This window comes from Drosophila bipectinata, chromosome XR, assembly GCF_030179905.1.
Source record: "Drosophila bipectinata strain 14024-0381.07 chromosome XR, DbipHiC1v2, whole genome shotgun sequence".
Taxonomy (NCBI): domain Eukaryota; kingdom Metazoa; phylum Arthropoda; class Insecta; order Diptera; family Drosophilidae; genus Drosophila; species Drosophila bipectinata.
Window position 1 is genome coordinate 10,912,302 of NC_091735.1, and position 15,317 is coordinate 10,927,618.

A 15,317-nucleotide genomic window follows, 5' to 3' on the forward strand; every position below is an offset into this window, starting at 1 on the left:
ACTATAAGGGAAAGTGATTAATTACAAAATGCATATGAGACATCCGAACTCAACTTCAAACGTACATAGAAGGATGCTTCGATCTTTTTACTGCAAACATTTATAAGACTCAAACAGATACTGGATGACTGAGGCGATCGACGGCGGATTCGATGAGTTGTAGTCGGATCCTCTATCGATCGTTAGAGATATTCATGAGAGATATTTACGAAATATATATTCTTGCGCGAAATCGAAAGCACACGTATGTAAATAAAATTTTTCTTTCCGGTTTTAGACTCTACATTCAATATAATGCCGGTAATTACTAGATATACAATAAATAGGTTACGGATCTCGTTTACCGGAAAAGCAGCATTATTCCACCAGAGAAGGACTGGAAGTTATTGTGACGGTTCAACTGAGTGTCCGGATCATACTTTATGTTGCCGAAAACCTTTTGGTTTGATGTAAACATTATAATTGGTTTGAATTGGCATTAATTTAATCCAATACTCGTGATGCTACGGAACTTTTGATCATATATCGATCGACTACCAAAACTAATCAATAGACTCTATTCTAATAACTTCACACAAACCCATTAATTTTAGGCTTGACCCCAATGAATATCAGACCCCCCATACATATGACTTCCTAGCATCTTGAGTCCAGTCTACTTTCTGGGTATACGGGGTACGGATTCGACATCCGGGACTTACCTGCATGCCAATAATAGCGTATATAAAAAACAGCATAGCTATAAGCAAACAGACATATGGAAGTGCTTTAAATGATTGTACAAATGTCCACAGGAGGATGCGTATTGTATATCCTTGACGCAGTAGTTTGATAAGACGCGCCGCACGAAACAAACGTAGGAAGCCGACGTTGATTGAGTTCGACTGTAAAATATTATTGGCCAAAGGAACAAAGGAGTAAAAATAAAAGAGAGAGAGAGAACAGAACAGATAAAGAGACTGGAATTAGAATGGTTGAAGGTGGTGTATGCGTCGCTCTCTCGAGGAGCTCGATATCGTCGTCATCGATCTACACTACACTTCCAATCTATGCTAACGGTTAATAGTTATCGTTAAAATCGTTCCGTTAGTAGGAGTACTTTAGAAGTTGTTAGTGCAGAAGTATACTGTTTGTTGGTGTCAATAGTAGGTATTCGTATAAGTACTCTTAGTTGATATTTATAGACATAAGTACTGATGTTAGTATTAGTTATGTTGGGTTAGTAGGTTAATTGTAAGTTAAAGTGGTTAAGGTACAGGTAAATACGTATTAGCGAAAACAGATTCAATTCGAGGTTGTAAAAATCTTTGGATTAAGTCATTACAACTAAGTAGTTGAATCAATTCGCTATAAAGAAAAAATGATACTTAAGTACGATCCAAAAGACATTATATCCATAAAAATGTAGTATAGACAATTCATATAAAAATGGTATTTTTCAATGAAAGTTTATGATTAAATAAGGTTTGTCTCAAATTTTACATAAATTGCAACTAGTGGAAAATTTTTGATCGTGTTTACTCCAAAATGTAAGCAACATCTATTTAAGTAGCATTCTTTCGGTGAATATCAATTACCTGTTTAAGCGTTCGTGTCGTTAAGTGTATCAGTTTTGCTGTTTGTGAGATTCCTATAGGACTATTGTATGCCTAAGCAACGTCTGGGTTCTAAGTTCTGGCTAATTTTGCTGTGCGTTGCATTTTTGTGTCTCTTGCTAATACTCCCATATTAATGTGACACGTGCAGAGCTTAAGTATGTACATTTGTAATAGTAATATTTTTCTATGTAGTGTGTGCAGTTTAATTTTTGAGCTGGATTTGTATAAAGGGTTGAAATTTTGCAATTTTTCTAACTCCCTAGGTGCTAAGACCTTTTCAGCTGATTAATCCTCAAGTTGGTTTCATTGTTCTACCTCATAAAGATTGTAATTTTTGGGAGTAAGTAACTTGGTTGAAAATTTCAACCCTATATGGGGTGTATTTCGGTCACAGGTAGAGGTGTCGAAGTTGTCGTACAGTTGTAGTAGGAGTACTGGGGGATGTGTAGACGTTGTTTATAGGATAAAGTAAGCTGTTCGTCATTGATAATAGAGGCTTTGGCCAAAATATCTTACACATCATCTGTTGCATAAAACACAAAGCATCACGGATATGCGAGTGCAGACCTTGGGACTAAGTTCCGCCGGCAAGCACCCGTACACCCGGACGGCAGGTGCCAGATTCCGGCACGGCAACTTTCGGGCCGCATACCGCCTCGCCGTGGCCTCCGCTTGGCGCGTTCAAAGAAGAGGAGTTACATAAATATGTATATACTACTGGTGATGTTTATGATGCAAATATAAGTAAATATAATATTTTTTGGGATATGGAAACAAATTGAACTCTTCTACGGAGACTAGAGCTAATGACAGAAGAACATTAAGATTGACACAAAGCTCCTACGCTTCACAAGACTGGCGTAGAACACGTCGCTGAAGAGAAAACATATTCGCATAAAGGTTTGTGGCAGAAGTTACCAACTTTTCGATCGAAAAATATTTACAGAGGCAATAGGTCCCAAGAGATAAGAAAGGGGATTTTCTGGCTTAACTAAGTGATCAGTGGGTTCTGTGGGGATCGCGGGTAATAAACAGATGCTCGATGCCGCATTCTAGGATGTTTAATAAATCACAGGATTATATTCTTACATCGATTTGAATATACAGAATTTAAAAATGCACATCTATATATGTATAAACCTAGGTTAAAAGTTTAAGATACCAAAAGTTGACTTGGATTTCTACTTTGAATCAATGTAAAAAGATTTTATCTACATATGATGTTCACAAACCAATACAAATCGAAGCAATCTGCTTAAGTAATTGAACATGAAAACTATTGTTGGAATTAACTATAAATAGGGTAATTGGTCGAATATATGTATAGGGACTGTTGTGTTGTTTTGGTACTGTTTCTGTTAAAATTGTTACTGTTGTTTGTTCGTTAGTTGAATTTCAAAAATGAAAAGTTGTTAGAATATATTCGTTTACTTACATCCTGGTGGATAGTCAGATACCATTTTCAAAATTAATTTTGGATTTGTTTTGAAACAAATCAATGTTCACAAAACTCATAAGCCGCATTGAGAATGATAAGTTTATTGTTATTAGACGATACATGTAATTTTTCGATCATTTTTGTAGATGTTGTTATTTAAGGTAGTAGCAGTAGTGGTAGGTGTTGTTTGGTAGGTGCCAAACAATTATTTGGCATTTTATTTTCAGATTTCAAATATTCAGATACATTTCAAATCGTCGCAATGAATACGAAGGGAAACATGATTTTGGTTCTCAATTGGTTTTCATTTAGTTTAGTTTGATTTAAGTTCATTTGTATTTGTATTCATACGTATAGATATTTGACGTTCGATCACAGGTCGGTTTTGGTCAAATTCGAAAGGCGGCGTTTTTAATAAAGATTGTGTCGTTTGGCAAAGATAATTTGTTTTAGAAAAGTAAAGAAACGAAAAGTAGAATTGAAAATTAGTAGCATAAATTTGATTGTATAGATGTATGTAGGTAGCTTCTATCTGGTAATATCCTAAAGCGGTATTAATATAAATATCGTACAAGTCTCAATTTTATTCTAAATCGTGTATATGAGTATTCGTGTGACTGCATTAAGTTTTTTTTTTCTTAATTGCATCTTATTTGGACGTACTTAGGTAGATTATATCACTCCGTAAGTTTCTAAGTCGGTATGGTTTCTATTCGGCTGATTGCCTGGGGAAGGTTTGATTCTACAAGTACACATTACTTGCATGTTTTCGCCGGGGTATATTCAAAATTAGAAGGGTCGCAACATAAATACTTCAGAACTTAAAAGTGTGTAATGGAAGGGCACTCGAGGAAATGAAATTGAAAGGCGGGCGAAATTTACCTCACGATCACAAAAACCAGAAGTGGACAAGCCTTTACATGGACCTGGAGCCTAGTTACATGGAACTTGGAAACCTGAAGAGGTAACCTTAAATCTTAGACAGTGTCGCTGGTCGACCAAAGCATTGAAACTCAATCAGCCAATTAGCCATTCAAAGAATTGGTAGTGCATTTAAGAAGCCAAAGCTAACAGAATTAAGTAACTCTAAGTGCTCTTTGCTCAAATTTAAAATTTTGAGCAAACTTACATAAATTTATTATCTCTGTGGAATGTATCGTTGAGTGTGAATGTAAAATTGCATGCAGCCAATTTACGTCTAGCCCACTGGGTCACTACTTAGTTGCAAACATGAAATTGAAAGATGTGAGCATCGCAAAACTGAGTGTTAGGCAGAAAAAGCTGGTGGTGGTGATGGGTAAGGGGTTAAGTTGGTTTCATGTAAAAAAGGGAAGAAATATTCGAAAATATTCAAAATTTATTCAGTGTCCTAAGTAGATATATGTATTCGATAACTACGACAGACTGCTAAAATGTTGTCCATAGAGTAAAGTTGCAGGAATGATGAAAACAGATTGGGTTTGGGTTGGGTCTCAAAAGAGAGAAGCAGAAAAAGGCTGAAGTCATGCTCTTGAGTCGGCTTCACGAGGTGATAAAGCTCAAATCGATAGTTGCACATAGAAAGGATTTAAAGACTGATTAATCATTATGTACTTCACTTGTTGGGCCATATTCGATAGTGATAGGGCCTATTGCAGATTGTGCCGGAGACGACTACTTACAGTTACCGATAACCCTCGAACGCTTCACAGAATAACCACCTATCCGACACCCGAAGGCGAGTTAGTAAAGATGATGATGACGTTGCCTTCGATCTTGGTTTCGGATTATTAGTTTATGCACCGAATATGATATTATTGAAGCACTATACCATCTCAATCTTTTTTTGTGTTTTTGTGTTTTTCATGGGAGTGGTATAACTAGTGGAGATGAGTCGCAATGAGTATGCAAATTTTGGTGGTAACATTTTCAGTTTTACAGTCTATGTGGGATTTTTATCCAGGTAATTCATGCGCAAATTAAACGAAAGGAAATTCTTAAGCACGAAAGTGAATAAAAGAAACAGACAGTATCGTACGCGGTACCATTTTGTTTAAATTAAAAAAACGGTAATATTCGAGTTGCTTAAAAGGTAAGCCAATTTTAAAGCATTTATGTGTGCAATCCCATAAAACTATTTTAAAAAGTCATCTTTTATGCATTATATAGCCTAACGTTTAACGTTATTTTCATTTATTAAGTTTGATTTCAATAAAAGTAAAACCCCAGTAAAAAGTTAAATATTCGCCATACATACACACGCGCTTTTAGCGCTTAGCGTTTTTTATAACGACGTAAAACCCATCTTGGCATAACTTTGCACAATAAACAGTCGGGAAAAAGAGGTGATCGAATATATATACAATAAGATAAGGTGAAACAGAGAAAGACACGCTAGGATGTAAAAATCGCAATATTATATTCTAAATAATAGTAATCCGATAAGGAAGATTTAAGAGTGACAATGCAAATGAGTTACCTAATTGTGATACTCAGAACTAATAAAATTGAGTTAATTTTGATATATTTATGTTAAAAGATAAAACAGATTGTATAATAAAATCGAATAAAAATCATAAAAGTAAAAAAAATAGAGAGATTGGATTAAATAAGCTTGGAAGCAATAATTTTGCGGCTTAAGTAGTTTAAGAATCTAAGCTCACTGAGTCGTAAACATCGACAAGTTCGATAACTGTAAAATCCGTGTAGATCGTGTTTTGTACTTACATCGTGCTGCTGGTTGTGTCGATTGGTTGTACATGTTGTAATCGATGTAGTTGGAGATGATAGAACGTCCACACATAAATGGGCGCGGGCCGCATATGTGTGTGTACGTAAATTTATGCGAATTTGATGCATGTGTATATGTGTGTGCACACGTATGTAATTGTTGGGCCACACACCGTTGCAGTTGCAGGATATACACATGCATGAGGTTGGATTGACGAGATTAAGATGAGAGATTTAGTGATGGACAATTCATCATATAGGGTCAATTGATTTTTTTTTTCGATTTGGATTCAGTTTTGATTCAGATTCATATTCCAGTTCAAATAGATTCAGATAGGTGTTCAGATAATTTCGTTTTCGGATGGTGATTCGAATTGATAATCATTTTTGGTCATTTTGCATATAATTGATTCAATTTTGTAAGTGATTGGTTTAATGAGTTTTATATTATGTATTTTATACAAAATCATTGGTGATATGGTGGCAGTGGTGATGGTTTTTGTGAATCGGTTTTGTTAAGGGGGGTGGTGGAGGTGAGCGAAAAGACATTTTTTTGAGTTTGTTGGACATTCATTGTGTTTTGTATTAAAATTACATATGTATGTAAATGTGAATTTTTTATTATTTTTTTTTTATTTTGTGTGTATTTTCGTTGATTTTGTTTGATTCCCGGATCGACCAATTACAAAAGAAACGTTGGGTTCGCATATATGAACGATACATATAGAAGTCATACGGAATCGTATAAAGATTGAAGTGTATTATATAAGTTGACACATTTGTTCAGATTTGTGCATGGGTTGTCGTTTATTTTTGTTATCGTGTGGGGAAATATTATTGCGTGAGTAATTGTTATACATTTTAAATATTAATTTGTTTCATCGATATATTTATTTGATTCGGATTGGGTTTTCCCGATTTTGAAACCACATTCGGTTTTTGGTTTTCGTACATAAATAAATATGGAAAAGGAAATCAAAAAAGAAATATGATTATTAATTTCTGCATTTTGATATATTTCATTTAATTGTTTTGTTTGTTTTAAAAAAATTGTCGATACCAGAAAAAGAAAATTAAAAATATGTTTTATTATGCATAGCAATACGATTGGTAACAGATGTAATGTACAGATGTGAATGTAAACCGTTTTACGATATGCTGACTCCTAAGCATTTTATAGATTACAAAATAAGGTACACGCTAAATATTGTTCCTTTAGTGATTTCAAGTTGATATGATTTAAACCTGACCTTATAAAACTCTTTGAATTAAAATTCTCATTGAATTAATCTTAAAAGAACTCATTGAACTAATCTTTGAAATTAAAAAAAAACTGATACCTTTTTTGAAAAATTAAAAATGAAAGAAATACCAGTTTTCCTTACTTAATTAGCATTCGTTTTAAACATGTTTTAATCTTAAATAAATTGTCATGTGCAAATAACTTCGGTTTTAGTTATTTTAAAATATGAATGCCATACAGATCGAGTCCGTAACGATTTTTATATTGGTACTTATAAATATTTGCTTCTTTGTGTTTTATTTTGTTTAGATTCGTGAGTTTGTGTATTAAAGTTATGGTGTTTTTATATCAGCAAAATAAAAAGGTTAGATAAAATTGGTTTTTTTTTTGTAAAAATATATTTTATGCCTTGCATAACAACCTACAGAAATCGAACACAACAAAAATGTTTGCTCTGATTATGGTAAAAGCAATCAAATAATTACCCCAAATTCCATCCATAAGGCGTCGACAATGCTGCCAAGGACTGTGATCAGATCAAATATGTTCCAGGGATCCTTGAAGAAGTTCTACAAAGTGATTCAATTAAATCATATTGTTAAAAATTTTACAGATACTTTACTTAGGACATAGTTTTTTTGATTCTTTAAATCCTATAATTTCCTATTTGGATATAAATGAATTAAAGTGATTAAAAATAATAATATTCAAAGTCAATGTAACGTCAATTTTATCAGAACATAAAAAGTTTCGTCAAGTCGGCAAATTAGAATAAGATTAAACAAAACAAGAAAGGACGGTTATAGTCGAGTTTTCCGACTACATTATACCCGGTACTTAACTCTTCCACCCACAATTTAACTAACCTTTAAAGTTTTGACATAAACGGTATGGATTCTCAGCAACAATTTTTTTTGGCAAACTTTTGTGCTTGGGCAAAAAAAAAAACAACGGCTGCCCCTTACGACTTCTACGTCACTAGTACCGATTCAATAGGGAAGCAGAAATCTCTAAAAATTTTCCAAAAACATAAACGAACTGAACGTACTCTACGAGTACCGGGTATAAAAAGTCTTGTAGCAACACAATCTCCTCATCCCAGCCTACCATCCATTGCTGGCTATGTGAAAACGTCGTACTGCCTCAGTTTCGGATGGCATTTCCCGTAGGTCTGGCTTACATTATTGTTATGATTATTGTCGTGCTGTCCAAGACGAAATGAGGTCGTTCATAAGACAGACAAAGAATAGATTTAAAGATTTTATCACTGGTTTTCGTAAAATCAATGACCAGCTCTGTGCGCTTGACACTCAGTTTAGCGGTCTTCAGCTGCTAAATGAGTCCCCTAAGCGTAAGAAATCCGCTGTTTGGGAACCGCCTCAGCCGACATTAAGGCAGCCTCTCATATCTCTGGCCCCCCAACGGCCTAAAACTGAAAACAATTCACCGTCCGAACTTCTCAGGGAAAATGAGCAATTGTCTGATATCCGTTAAGATGATAACACAGGTCCTAGTGAATGAAACCCCCGTTAAACCCCCCGTAACCACCCAAGAAGGTATTCCACAGTCCGGCCCACCGGTACTGAATGGCGCTACAGTCCTCGTACCTGCGACACCAAAACCCTTACAGATGATTCCTCCATCGAAACACATATTTGTTTCTCGGCTCGCCCCTGATACTTCAGAGATTGATATCTTGGCTTACATCAAAGCCAAAACAAAAGCCGATATGAAAATGGAGGACATAGCTAAACATAAATATAATTATATAAGGCGCACGCCTTCTTTCAAAATTCGTTTGCTCGCGCGGATGTTCAAGACGATTTGTTCACATAGTTTTTGGCCAGAGAACCTTTTTGTCCAAGAACATCAGCCTAGAACTGTAAAGAAAAAAGTTTTAAAACCAGTAAAACTTCCCCATATCAAAACCACGGACCAACCTTCCACCTTTTCTTCGTCCACAAACCCAAAAAACTAATATCGTCACTAATACTAGGGGGCTACGTAGCAAACTCCCTAAACTATATTCTGATAGTTCTTTCTTTGCATCCCTTATTATAGCCATTACAGAAACTTGGCTAAGGCCGGAGATCTTTACGCACCATGACTTCACCGCTGGCATGTTTGACATGTCCGTAAGTCTAACCATGTTAGAAATTCGTTGGGTCGGCTTTTAGACTTATGTTTTGTATCTGATCCTGATGGTACCACTATCTCCAGAGCTTTCCACCTTTCAACCCCAGAGGATCCATATCACCCCACGCTGGAGGTCTCAATCGAAACCATTCTTGGTATCGATCAGATGTCTCCATTCGTGGCAAAAAAGATTCGCCCGTAAAGCTGATTTTCATAAACTTAATAGCCTTATCGATACATATGATTGGTCCGATATTCTGGCATGCACCGATGTTAATGTCACCTTAGAAAAATTTTACTGTACTTTAAATACATTTGTTGACAGGAATGTTACAGGAATTATATTCGCCGCTGCCGGACACAATTTACTCAGGATCAAAAGCAGTTTTATAAATTTGTAAACACTAAGCGTAAACAAGTATCTTTTTCACCTCTGCTTACGTTTGAAAATTCATCCTCGACCTCTGATCAGGCCATTGCCGATCTGTTCGCAGAATTTTTTCAAACAACTTATTCTCCGCCTAAATTGACAGATCAGCCTTACGCATATAACATTCAATAAGCTAATCTTATTTCTGTCCGTTTTTCTCCGAGAATAGCTTATTATCTGATCTTCTAAAGCTTAAACCCATTTATTCGCCAGGCCCCGATGGAGTACCAGGTTGTGTGCTAAAATACTGTGCCAGGGCTCTGTACAAACCTTTTCTTAGACTTTTCAACTTATCTTTGGAAACCTCGAGAGGGCTTTCGAATGGGATGTCAAACAGATGTTATTTACACAGAATTCAGCAAACCATTTGATTCAGTTAATCACTCACTCTTGTTAAGTAACTGAATATGCTATGATTTTCTACAGACTTCTAACTTTCTAACGTGGATCTCCAGCTACTTAGATGGAAGAACACAAAGAGTTTTATAAAGGAAGTCATCTTGGCCCGTTATTATTTACTTCTTTCATAAAGACTTGCGCTTTGCTTTAACGAACTCTTTAGTTCTTATGTATTCAGATGATGTAAAGCTTTGTCTTCAGTACAAATCCATCTCTGCCCAATGCAGTCTTCAGTCTTCAGCATTTACTAACACGCCTAAATTGTAACATTCCTAATAGAAGGACTAAAAATATCAGTCCTCTATTCCTTAGCCATTGTAGTTCGGCATTTTAGGGTCTTATGCTTGAACTACAATGGTCTCTACTCTATAACATCTCTTTCCTGTTCTTCAAATTTAAAATATAGAATTTTAAATTTCCTTACTAACTCCTGTTAGCTTAATAAATTACAAATAGCTTAACATATACTAATAAACCGTTTCTCGAGCGCCCTTCGATCATCTGGGCCTGTAAGCTTTATGAAAAAAAACAAGAAAGAAAAGCTAACTTCGGGCGGAGCCGAAGTTTATATACCCTTGCAGTTAAAACCGGATATATATCGCAAACATCGGATATAGTTGGCCGATCCTTATGATTACATCATATTAAAACTAATTAACTAAAATAAAAAATCTAAAAAAAGTCCCAAACTTCTATCTTCAAAAATACGAAAGTTGTTATTTTTACCAAGTACCATTTCCGATCGTTCAGTTATATGGCAGCTATAGGATATAGTCGGCCGATCCTAATGAAATTTGGTAGGTTGGATCAACTGGCCAAAACTATAATCTGTATTAAGTTTCAACTTTCTATCTTCAAAAACACGAAAGTTGGGTCATTTCCGATCGTTCAGTTATATGGCAGCCATAAGATATAGTCGGCCGATCCTTATGAAATTTGACATGTCTTAATGGTTTGCCAAAAATAGCTCTCGTGAACTTGAACTCTCTAACTCTAAAAACACCAAAGTTATAGCATTTCCGATCAATCAGTTATATGGCAGCTATAGGATATATTTGGCCGATCCGGGCCGTTCCGACTTATATACTGCGTGCAAAGAAAAGAAGGGTGTGTGCAAAGTTTCAAGACGATAGCTTCAAAACTGAGAGACTAGTTCGCGTAGAAACAGACAGACAGACGGACAGACGGACAGACGGACATGCTCATATCAACTCAGGAGGTGATCCTGATCAAGAATATATCAAGACTTTATAGGGTCGGAGATGTCTCCTTCACTGCGTTGCACACTTTTGACCAAAATTATAATACCCTCTGCAAGGGTATAAAAATTTAACAAAGACTAAAAATATTTAATGAGCTATTTAGCTTTTTGTTGTCATTACTTCTAAAGTACTACTTTGGTACCAAATCAAATTCTATAAATATTCAAGAGCGATATACGTAAATTTTTATACCCTTAGGATTTTTTTTTTTTGCATCTCTGTATGTACTTGTATTGTTTTTACTTGTTTTCTCAATGATGAATGAAGCTCATATAAACCAATTTTACTCACCTTGACGCCGAATCCAATAATTTTTAGCACAGTTTCTACACTGAACATTCCAGTAAATCCCATGTTTATGTACTTTAGCGACTTTTCGTACATGTCTCCTTGATTATGATACTGTAGAGATTTTAAATTTGTTGAAAATGTATATACGCTCATTTGTGTTAAATAAAGCCAAAGGGCACCGATTCCGTTCATGAACAAAAATTTTTTTTTTTACTAGAAAATCTCATGTTGGAAAAATATTAATTTGGACGTGTAAGGAAAACATGTATGCAAGAAAGATTAAAAATTACAAGCTTTAATCTTTAGATTCGTATAACCGACTGAATTATTATTTTACAATATAAATGGCTTGTCACATTTTCAAAATTCAAATTAATACCAAACAAACGCGATCGTAATATTACCGGTAAGATTCAATACATTGACGCATTTCCGCAAAAGTATCGTAGGTTGAAAAATCCAATTTTACGGGAGAAGCTTTTTTTTTATTTAATCTCTTACAGACAATAAGTAAAATCAAAAGATGTTTAAGCGATTAGAAACATTTGTTATTGTATTTCTTTATTTTTGTGCGTTTGAAATATTTCCTTGCAAAAAATTTGTATGGACATACGATATTGAAAAGCGTGCAGATTGAAAAGCACTGTAACATACGATAGAATTGAAACTTAATTTTTATCGGAACTATAGGGTTTTCAGTTATAATATTTCACAGGGTAGTTAGACATTAGATGCCTAACAATTTTGCATTAAAATCTCAATTTCGAAAAAAAGCGACTTACGATACTTTCACGGAAATTCCTCGACAGGTTTATGTATGTACATATTAAATTACTAGCCATTAAAAAATATCTTTAAATTTAAAAGATCCCTTTAGAATCAGATATAAACCTATTTGGGCTTAATAAGGGTACCCAAGATACCTCAGCAAAACCAAACATTGTCTTATTTGTAGAAAAGATTCCCCTTCATAAAATTTACCTTCATCATCAGTAAGAGGGTATTAAATACGATCAGCATCATAATAAAGTACTCAAAAGGCGTTGACACGACAATGCGCCAAACTTTATACTTGAAGGTGTTTCGATTTTTGGGCATATATCGCTCAAGGGGTCGCGCGCCGATTGTAAAGTCAATGCAGGATTTCTAAAGGGAAATACATTTTTATTAAATTTAATGTCAAATTATTGATGAATTGTTACACAATTAAGTAAATATCAGCCAAACGCCAACTTTAGGGTATAACTTTAACAATATGTAGCATATTACATCTATGTATAGGCCATGGCATTTTTTTGCTTAGTCAGTATGAAACATCTCGTCGGAAAAAAAATACATGAAATTTTTTTTGGATGTATATTAACTTAAACAAATAATCTGTTACGTAAATTTAATACATGCCAAATTCTACAAATATTGCACATAAATTTGATTGTAGGTTTACGCAAAAAAATAAAATTTGGAAATCCTAAACCAAAACTGATAAGAAAATGAAACCTTGACACACATTTCTTACTAAGGTTTTAAATCAGTGGTCGGTACTGAATACATTGATATAATTTTAAAGAATTAATATTAGTAACAAATAGCAGAAAGAAGGCTGAGAGCATGACGTTTCATACGTTTATACTGTATGTGTGCGGCAGAGCTCGGGAAGAGACATCTCCTATGTCCCTGGAATACACCCCTGCCGACCACTGTTTTAAATTCCTCTGCGGCGAATGTTAAAAAATACTTACTTAGAATTGTCTCTGTTTATTGTATACAAAGTTGAAGGGACTATACGATATCGATCGTTAAATATTCCCACTACAATCAGGAAACATTTAAGGAATATCGCATAAATATAATACATCTCTACTTTCCGGTAAATGTTCACTATTTATATAAATAAAATGAGTATAACTAATATGAATACATATAAAAAGGAGCCTTGCGCTTCTGAGCCGAGAGCGCAACTTTTGAGGTTGGATTGGAGTTTGATTGGGGCTCTAAAACTGCCGCTTGGGTAATACATACAGGAATATTAGAGGTATGTAAATAGGTTCTATCTATGGGAGGTGTTAGATGGAAGAAGTGGGGTGAACCAAACTCAAAGAAGACACTCAAAGGAGCATACCCATTAAAATATACTAGTATAGTACATAAATAGATTTGAATTTGAAGTTAGTTCAACAATTATATATTCTATGAACGACATCTGTACTCGGTGTACTAGGTGTACATTGTTTTCATGTAAATTGTTTTGTTGAGTTTTTTTTGTTCGGAATGTTGTTATGTAGGTAATTATGTTTGCCGCAAATATTTACGAATTAGTGACATATACGTGCATTCTAATAGGTAATATTTCATTTTTCAAGAGGTTTCAGTTTTTTGGTTTTGTTTCGGTTGATTCTTTTGATTTTTACATTTATAACTAACATTACAACACACGAAACACACACATATAAGCAGATTTAAAGAGAGACAAATAGACAGATAGTAGATGGAGATTTGGACTCGCAAAACATTAACTCTTAACGGGTTTAATAGGTCTGGCTCACCTGATTTTTGTCAATTTCACCGTCTTGTAGCTCGGCTTCGCCTTGCTCTTGAAACGTAATAATAATCAAGGCCACGAATATGTTGACGAAGAAGAATGGAAACACAATAAAATACACAATATAAAATATGGACATTTCGATCCGGAAATTTTGGATTGGACCCCTATCTTCATAAGTGGCAGCCATAGAGTGTTGCAAGACTCTATTCGTTGAATTTTGTTGAATCGGTGTTTGTGGATTTTGAGTATCGGTTACGATTTCGGTTTCAGTTTTGATTAAAGTTTCGGTTTGGGTTTCGATTTCAATTTTTGATTTGGATGGACGATGGACGAGGTTGTAAAGGTAAGGGTTGAGAAAAAAACATGCAAAAAAATTGGATTAGTTATTTCCTTGATCTAGATTCTTATCTGCCCCGAAAATCAGACAGAGCTGCAGAGCGACAGATTAGATTAGAAATAGGCAGTGAATTTAAAGTGTAATAATTTTAGAAACAACAAGTGGGCTTACTGTGGCCATCCCTCGCCGGTTTGGACGGCGAACAGGGTCAGCATCGCGGCGGCAACGTTATCGTAGTGAAAGGCTCGTGGTTTCCACACTCTCAGCTCCTGTTTTGGCAGCAATTCGTCCTCCTCGTACTTAAAGTATGAGCCCCTTTTGGAGTGCATTTAGTGAGGTTGTTTCATTTGTCGGGGTTTAAAAGTTTATTTTATAGGTGGCGGTTTTTTGTGTTTAAGTTTTGTTTATTGATTAAAAACTTTATTAGAGACTCGGCAGGAAAACATACAAAAATAAAGGTTGCACACAATACACTACGGTAGCGAAAGTAAAAACACAAAATCTCAACTTAATAGAAAAGGCATCCAAACAAAGGTCCGATAAACACATGAGGTAAGATGGTAAAATGAATTGAATCTGGAGTAGAGACTGGAGTATAAAGCCGAAAGTGAAATATATAAAAAAGATAGATCGCTGATGGTGCATAAAAAAGATTAAAGCCCCTTTCATTTCAATATTCGCATGTTTCTGGTTCCTGGGTTGAGGTTAGTAATTTAATATGTAAATGCGAGGTTGTGTTGAAAAGGTGACTTTTCCTGTTCACTCTGCTGCATTAAACCTTTACGAGTAGGAATTGGTCCTTGAGATATACTCTAGCTTAGCTCAGCCCAAATAAACACTCGATGCGGTCTGACATAAAAGGCGTACAAAAAAGAAATGCTCGAAAACCATGTTTAACGATAAGAAGTGGCTACAACATCAAGTTGATTAAG

At 35.0% G+C, this 15,317-nt stretch overlaps 1 protein-coding gene across 15 annotated transcripts in view; it reads right to left on the reverse strand.

The window, feature by feature from the left end:
* cac (calcium voltage-gated channel subunit cacophony) overlaps positions 1-15,317 on the reverse strand; it is an 86,553-nt gene that overhangs the window by 20,801 nt on the left and 50,435 nt on the right. For 12 of the 15 annotated variants that reach the window (XM_070276389.1, XM_043212854.2, XM_043212873.2 and 9 more), the window contains 6 exons: positions 14,557-14,700; positions 14,050-14,251; positions 12,488-12,652; positions 11,507-11,617; positions 7,474-7,557; positions 702-884 (listed from right to left, as the gene is read on the reverse strand). In XM_070276389.1, coding sequence (XP_070132490.1) covers positions 702-884; positions 7,474-7,557; positions 11,507-11,617; positions 12,488-12,652; positions 14,050-14,251; positions 14,557-14,700 — 889 coding nt within the window. Of the gene's footprint in view, positions 1-344; positions 437-701; positions 885-5,742; positions 5,749-7,473; positions 7,558-11,506; positions 11,618-12,487; positions 12,653-14,049; positions 14,252-14,556; positions 14,701-15,317 lie in introns of all 15 variants that reach the window. The other 3 variants (XM_070276390.1, XM_070276398.1, XM_070276400.1) reach the window with 2 other exon arrangements.